The following is an 8,295-nucleotide window of genomic DNA, read 5'->3' as shown; positions in this document are numbered from 1 at the left end:
CTATGAAGTGACAGGTACCTTAAGTCCTATGAAGTGACAGGTACCTTAAGTCCTATGAAGTGACAGGTACCTTAAGTCCTATGAAGTGACAGGTACCTTAAGTCCTATGAAGTGACATGTACCTTAAGTCCTATGAAGTGACAGGTACCTCAAGTCCTATGAAGTGACAGGTACCGCAAGTCCTATGAAGTGACAGGTACCTGAAGTCCTATGAAGTGACATGTACCTTTAGTCATATAAAGTGACAGGTACCTTAAGTCCTATGAAGTGACAGGTACCTTAAGTCCTATGAAGTGACATGTACCTTAAGTCCTATGAAGTGACAGGTACCTTAAGTCCTATGAAGTGACAGGTACCTTAAGTCCTATGAAGTGACAGGTACCTTAAGTCCTATGAAGTGACAGGTACCTTAAGTCCTATGAAGTGACAGGTACCTTAAGTCCTATGAAGTGACAGGTACCTTAAGTCCTATGAAGTGACAGGTACCTTAAGTCCTATGAAGTGACAGGTACCTTAAGTCCTATGAAGTGACAGGTACCTTAAGTCCTATGAAGTGACAGGTACCTTAAGTCCTATGAAGTGACAGGTACCTTAAGTCCTATGAAGTGACAGGTACCTTAAGTCCTATGAAGTGACAGGTACCTTAAGTCCTATGAAGTGACAGGTACCTTAAGTCCTATGAAGTGACAGGTACCTTAAGTCCTATGAAGTGACAGGTACCTTAAGTCCTATGAAGTGACAGGTACCTTAAGTCCTATGAAGTGACAGGTACCTTAAGTCCTATGAAGTGACAGGTACCTTAAGTCCTATGAAGTGACAGGTACCTTAAGTCCTATGAAGTGACAGGTACCTTAAGTCCTATGAAGTGACAGGTACCTTAAGTCCTATGAAGTGACAGGTACCTTAAGTCCTATGAAGTGACAGGTACCTTAAGTCCTATGAAGTGACAGGTACCTTAAGTCCTATGAAGTGACAGGTACCTTAAGTCCTATGAAGTGACAGGTACCTTAAGTCCTATGAAGTGACAGGTACCTTAAGTCCTATGAAGTGACAGGTACCTTAAGTCCTATGAAGTGACAGGTACCTTAAGTCCTATGAAGTGACAGGTACCTTAAGTCCTATGAAGTGACAGGTACCTTAAGTCCTATGAAGTGACAGGTACCTTAAGTCCTATGAAGTGACAGGTACCTAAAGTCCTATGAAGTGACAGGTACCTAAAGTCCTATGAATTGACAGGTACCTTAAGTCCTATGAAGTGACAGGTACCTTTAGTCCTATGGACTGATGAGCTGCTAGTGTAACGGCCACGGATCCATCCAGAGCTGTTATCTCTGCCAGACGAGCAAACTTGGTAGCATTTAGACCAAGTCCACCTAAAAGTAGAGTTCAGTTAAACTTTAGCTGTCTGTAGTAGCTTGACATGTATACCAAAAAGATAAATTTTGTAGGTAGGGGTAATTAAACTGGTCAATCTAATGATTTCATATTTTGTTTCTTATTATCCAAGTCTATAAACATGTGAGAAATCAGCAAGATCTTTAAGACAAAATAATCACTCTTATTTTAACTTGAAGTAATTTATTTCAATTCAGCATTACTTCTCTCAAATGAAAAAATACAGATACATTTATCTACACAGGTAAAAGTACATGTACCCAGTATAATCATTATTCATTACAAAGCTATATCCCATATCTGACATTCAAATATCATTTCTCCGGTATTAATGTATTTTTTTTATCTAAATGCCTTTCACTTGTGTGATATTCTTCACTGAACGACTGTCAACTTACCATGTTCCTCCGGAATCTGCTGACCAAATAAACCAAGGTCCTTAATCTCCTGAAGTGTTTCCTCTGATATTTTAGCATTAATATCAATTGATTTGGAATCCACTGCCAAAAAAAGGATATCACACTATAGTAACAAGGATATCGCATTATATATAATAGTTAGGATATTGCAATATAGCAACAGTTAGGATATCACAATATAGTAACAACTAGAACACTGACAGGTCAGTAAGGCCCCATCTTGTGGCAATATATCCCCCATAGTCATCAAAAAGCAATCTGCCCATATAGCTGAGCTTGACGTTTGATATTTGGACTTCAAAAAGAATCGCAAGGAAGCAAAATATACATTTTACATGTACTATGATGTGAGCCTTGTTTCCTTCCACCTCCATATTTGCTGGGCTAACAGAAATGTAAATACCGGTGCAATACTTATTTGTTAGCTTTGATTTGTTTTATTTCACCTTATATACCTCCTCCATCATGAGCCATGGTCAAAGTCAGAGATCCACTTTGTCTTTGACCTCTGGACCCAAATGACCTTGACCATTAACCCAGTGACCGTGATCTTTGGTCAGTTGACTTATTCTTTAATTCCGAATAACTTTGCTTCTTAATATCATAACAAAATGTTCAACAGTGAAAAATACAAAACTTGATCTTGACCCTTTGGACCCTGTAACATGGACCTAAGGTCAGTTGACTCTTGTGTTAAGTTCTAAACAACATTGCTTCATAATGTCATAACAAAATGTTCATCAGGGAAAAGGTACAAAAATTAACCTTCACCTTTGACACAGTGACCTTGACCTTTGGTCAATTGACTCATTGTTTAATTCTGAGCAAAATTGCTTCAAAGTGTCATAGCGAAATGTTCACCAGTGAAAAGATACAAAATTTAACCTTGATCTTTGACCAAATGACCTTGACCTAAGGTCAGTTGACTCTTGTGTTAAGTTCTAAACAACATTGCTTCATAATGTCATAACAAAATGTTCATCAGGGAAAAGGTACAAAAATTAACCTTCACCTTTGACACAGTGACCTTGACCTTTGGTCAATTGACTCATTGTTTAATTCTGAGCAAAATTGCTTCAAAGTGTCATAGCGAAATGTTCACCAGTGAAAAGATACAAAATTTAACCTTGATCTTTGACCAAATGACCTTGACCTTTGGTCAGTTGACTCCTTGTTTAATTCTGATCAACTTTGCTTCATCATGTCATAACAAAATGTTCATCAGTGAAAAGATGCAAAATTGACCTTGACCTTTGAATCTAATGACCTTGACCTTTAACCTCGATTTTTTACCTCAGTGTGTCTCTTTGTTTAATTCCGAACAACTTTGCTCCATAATGTCATAGCGAATTGTTCACCAGTGAAAAGCTACAAAATTTGACCTTGATCCCTGAACGATGACCTTGACCTTTGGTCAGTTGACTCCTTGTTTAATTCTGATCAACTTTGCTGCATAATGTCATAACAAAATGTTCATTAGTGAAAAGATGTAAAATTTGACCTTGACCGTTGAACATAATGACCTTGACCTTTGACCTTGACCTTTTACCTCAATGTGTATTTTTGTGAACTGAACATCTTGACCAAATTTCATTTACCAAAGTTATCAGCCAGGAACACAATTTGACAGACAGACAGAGTGATTACTATAGGGCACCCGTATCTCCGATACAAGGACCTATTAGGATATCACACAATAGTAACAGTTAGGATATCACAATAAAGTCACAGTTAGGATATCACATTACAGTAACAGTTAGGATATCACAATATAGTAACAGCTAGGAAATCACACTACAGTAACAGTTAGGATAGCACACTATAGTAACAGTTAGGATATCACAATATAGTTACAGTTAGGATATCACACTACAGTAACAATTCAGATATCACAATATAGTAACAGTTAGGATATCACATGATAGTAACAGTTAGCATAGCACACTACAGTAACAATTAGGATATCACATTACAGTAACAGTTAGGATATCACAATATAGTTACAGTTAGGATAGCAAACTATAGTAACAGTTAGGATAGCAAACTATAGTAACAGTTAGGATAGCAAACTATAGTAACAGTTAGGATAGCAAACTATAGTAACAGGTAGGATAGCACACTACAGTAACAGTTAGGATATCACAATACAGTAACAATTCGGATATCACATTACAGTAACAGTTAGGATATCACAATATAGTTACAGTTAGGATATCACACTACAGTAACAGTGAGGATATCACACTATAGTAACAGTTAGGGTATCACAATATAGTAACAGTTAGGATAGCAAACTATAGTAACAGTTAGGATACAAGGACCTATTAGGATATCACAAAATAGTAACAGTTAGGATATCACAATATAGTTACAGTTAGGATAGCAAACTATAGTAACAGTTAGGATACAAGGACCTATTAGGATATCACAAAATAGTAACAGTTAGGATATCACAATATAGTTACAGTTAGGATATCACACTACAGTAACAGTTAGGATAGCACACTACTGTAACAGTTAGGATAGCACACTACAGTAACAGTTAGGATATCACACTACTGTAACAGTTAGGATAGCACACTACAGTAACTGTTAGGATATCACATTATAGTAACAGTTAGGATAGCACACTATTGTAACAGTTAGGAAATCACACAACAGTAACAGTTAGGATATCACACTATAGTAACAGTTAGGATATCACATTATAGTAACANGATATCACACTATAGTAACAGTTAGGAAATCACACTACAGTAACAGTTAGGATAGCACACTAAAGTAACAGCTAGGATATCACAATATAGTAACAGTTAGGATATCACACTACAGTAACAGTTAGGATATCACACTATAGTAACAGTTAGGATATCACACTACAGTAACAATTAGGATATCACACTACAGTAACAGTTAGGATATCACATTACAGTAACAGTTAGGATATCACATTACAGTAACAGTTAGGATATCACATTACAGTAACAGTTAGGATATCACACTATAGTAACAGTTAGGATAGCACACTGCAGTAACAGTTAGGATATCACATTACAGTAACAGTTAGGATATCACATTACAGTAACAGTTAGGATATCACATTACAGTAACAGTTAGGATATCACACTATAGTAACAGTTAGGATAGCACACTGCAGTAACAGTTAGGATATCACATTACAGTAACAGTTAGGATATCACATTACAGTAACAGTTAGGATATCACATTACAGTAACAGTTAGGATAGCACACTACAGTAACAGTTAGGATATCACACTATAGTAACAGTTAGGATATCACACTTTAAAACACTGCCAAGCTGGTTGTTACTTAGTTATGGCACATTCTTTACTAGCAAAATAAAATTGTGTATCCAAAATAAAAAGTATATTACTGAACATACTTCTATAAATCCCGTATATAACACCGGTCTCTCTCGTGCATAGAGCTGCACCAACACACCGAAACTTTATCATGAACTCTTAGTCTTCGCCGTGTTGATGCTTTACTAGTAAAACATGTGCAAAATGTGACACTCCCAGGTGTGTAGTCAACAATGTGAAATTTGATAATTGAATCGTTCTCATGGAAATGATTGTAATTAGTATTGTTTTCACACAGGAGGTTAATCACTATTTGGATATCTAAAAGGAAGGCATTTCAGGGCGGGATTTTTTTTGGAAGGGGGGGGGGGGCCTGGGATTGTGCATTTGATGTTTTGATTGGTCATATTTTACTACTATTTCCACTTAATTATGTTCAACTGCTCCGATACAAAATGTTGGTAAAAAATTGTGCATGAAGGTGTTCTATTATATAGTAAAGTAGTGTGACCTTGTACACATATTGAACAAATGATAACCGGTTTGACAGGTAATGTGCTTTTTATACCCAGTCGGCACTTCCTTAGAAACGGTAGAAAGAAGAGACGGGGAAGATATCTAAACAAGAGGCCCAGGGGCCTTAATAGCTCACCTGGTATTTTATTTTTCAATTTAAAACCTGCTGAGTACCATTCAGGTTTATCAAAGGAGTACAAGTAACAAAGTTGCATCTTCCATTTATAAATATTCAATTCCCTTTGCCCAAAGATTCTCTAAAACAAGTTTGGTTAGGTTAAAATCCCTTCAACGGTACAGAAGGAGAAGGATCTTTAATGTTTTCCTCTATTTCCCCTAATGGGCCCCACTAATCTGCCCCAAAGAAGGGGAATCCACACACCTCAGTTTAAACAAAATTGATTCTTTTCTCCCTAAGCATGCTTCAGACTGCATTTGGTTTAAATCCCTTCACTTGTATAGTAGGAGAAAAAAAATCCTCTATTTCCCCTATTGGGCCCCGCTCCTATGCCGCCAGAAGGCCCACACCCTCCGTTTATACAAACTTGAGTCTCCTTTGTCCAAAGATGCTCTAGGACAAATTTGGTCAAAATCCTTCAATTGGTTGAGGAGAAGATTTTTAAAGATTTACCTATTTTCCCCTATTTGGCCCCGTCCCTCTGCCCCCAGGGGGACCATACCCTCCGTTCATACAAAACTGAGAACCCTTTGGCCAATGATGCTCCAGACCAAATTTGGTCAAAATCCCTTCATCGGTACAAAAGGAGAAGGATATTTGATGTTTTCCTCTATTTCCCCTAATGGGCCCCACCCATCTGCCCTTAGAAGGAGGCCCACACACCTCAGTTTATACAAAATTGATTCTTTTGTCCCTAATCATGCTTCAGACTGCATTTGGTTAAAATCCCTTCACTTGTATAGCAGGAGAAAAAAAATCCTCTATTTCCCCTATTGGGCCCCGCCCCTCCGCCCCCAGAGGGGCCACACCCTCCGTTTATACAAACTTGAGTCTTCTTTGTCCAAAGATGCTCTAGGACAAATTTGGTCAAAATCCTTCAATTGGTTGAGAAGAAGAACATTTTTAAAGATTTACCTTTTTTCCCCTTATTTAGCCCCGCCCCTCTGCCCCGAGGGGGGGCTATACCGTCCGTTTATACAAAACTGAGAACCCTTTGGCCAATGATGCTCCTGACCAAGCTTCAGACTGCATTTGGTTTAAATCCCTTCACTTGTATAGTAGGAGAGAAAAAATCCTCTACTTCCCCTATTTGGCCCCGCCCCTCTGCCCCCAAAGAGGCCACACCCTCCGTTTATACAAACTTGAGTCTCCTTTGTCCAAAGATGCTCTAGGACAAATTTGGTCAAAATCCTTCTATTGGTTGAGAAGAAGAAGATTTTTAAAGATTTACCTATTTTCCCCCTATTTGGCCCCGCCCCTCTGCCCCCAGGGGGGTTATACCCTCCGTTTATACAAAACTGAGAACCCTTTGGCCAATGATGCTCCTGACCAAATTTGGTCAAAATCCTCTGAGCCATTCAGGACAAGTAGCATTTTAAACGAAAAAGTTGACGGACGCCGGACGCTGCACCATGGAATAAGCTCACATGGCCCTTCGGGCCAGGTGAGCTAACTAGAAAAACATTAAAAAAAAAAAAAAAACTCAATTGAAAGCTTTTTAACTTACACTGTCAGCTTTAAGTTGTTTTATTAATTATACATGAAAAACTGTTTACACAAGTAAGTCATTTATTATGTAACACAAAGTTTGTGCAAACAGTATGTTGAGCAGTGTTAGAATTGACCAATAAAGGAACAGTTTACAATATCCCAAAATTTGAAATATTATCAGCATGACCAGTCTAAAGACTGTATGTCACTGAATCAAGTGATCCAAATGCTAAAGTGAGGTGTAAGAAAAATGTAATCAATAACATTGAGGGCCACATCTAATCCAGTGGGATAAAATTTCTCAGACATACATGCTATTAGTTAACATATTATACATAATTCAGAAACTTACATCCTTCCTCAAAGTATTTCTCTATTGGTTGAACCATTTCGTTTAAATCATTTAGCTCATCCTCCGGTAGTGTTGGGTATTGAAGAAATTTCTGTAAGATACAAAAAGCCCATATAATGTCCAACTCTAAACTTTCCGCTATTGTGTCGCAACCCTCAATCTCTTGAGTGGAGCAAACCTTTCCTTAATACAAATTCAATATTTGATTCCATTGTCCCTAGGATGATGCATGATATGCTTTATTGAAATTCAAACTCTCATTTAGGAGAAATAGGCTTTTAAAGAGTTAAATGACAAATTTTAAGACTGAAATGTGTTGTTTAAATTGCCACCATATCCACGTTTTGGATTTCAGTCTGAATTATACATGGCCATCAACAATACAAGGAATAGTCATGGGAAAACTCAACTGAACTCCAATGGTAAAATATGAGAAGTTTAAGGTTTTTCATACAGGCTCATGTCAGTGTATATACAATGAGACTGGCTCATAACTTTTCCTCAAAATGATAAAAATGCGGAAGTTGGTTGGTATACCCATGTCAGGAAAATTGTCAATAATGACCTTTGCAGAAATTATTTGTTGAAAATATTGTTGACTTTGTCTGAAAAGTAACATTT

At 37.4% G+C, this 8,295-nt stretch overlaps 1 protein-coding gene across 1 annotated transcript in view; it reads right to left on the bottom strand.

Moving 5' to 3' along the window:
- The window catches only part of LOC110441586 (acyl-CoA dehydrogenase family member 9, mitochondrial-like), a gene marked incomplete at its 3' end in the record, with an annotated part of 28,247 nt that overhangs the window by 16,558 nt on the left and 3,394 nt on the right, over positions 1-8,295 (bottom strand). Inside the window, 3 exon segments of the mRNA XM_021484777.1 lie at positions 1,267-1,373; positions 1,794-1,895; positions 7,675-7,765. Coding sequence (XP_021340452.1) covers positions 1,267-1,373; positions 1,794-1,895; positions 7,675-7,765 — 300 coding nt within the window.

The sequence above is a fragment of the Mizuhopecten yessoensis genome, unplaced genomic scaffold (genome assembly GCF_002113885.1).
Source record: "Mizuhopecten yessoensis strain PY_sf001 unplaced genomic scaffold, ASM211388v2 scaffold716043, whole genome shotgun sequence".
Classification (NCBI taxonomy): domain Eukaryota; kingdom Metazoa; phylum Mollusca; class Bivalvia; order Pectinida; family Pectinidae; genus Mizuhopecten; species Mizuhopecten yessoensis.
The sequence above is the reverse complement of the archived record's forward strand: the minus strand, read 5'-3'. Positions and strand labels throughout refer to the sequence as shown.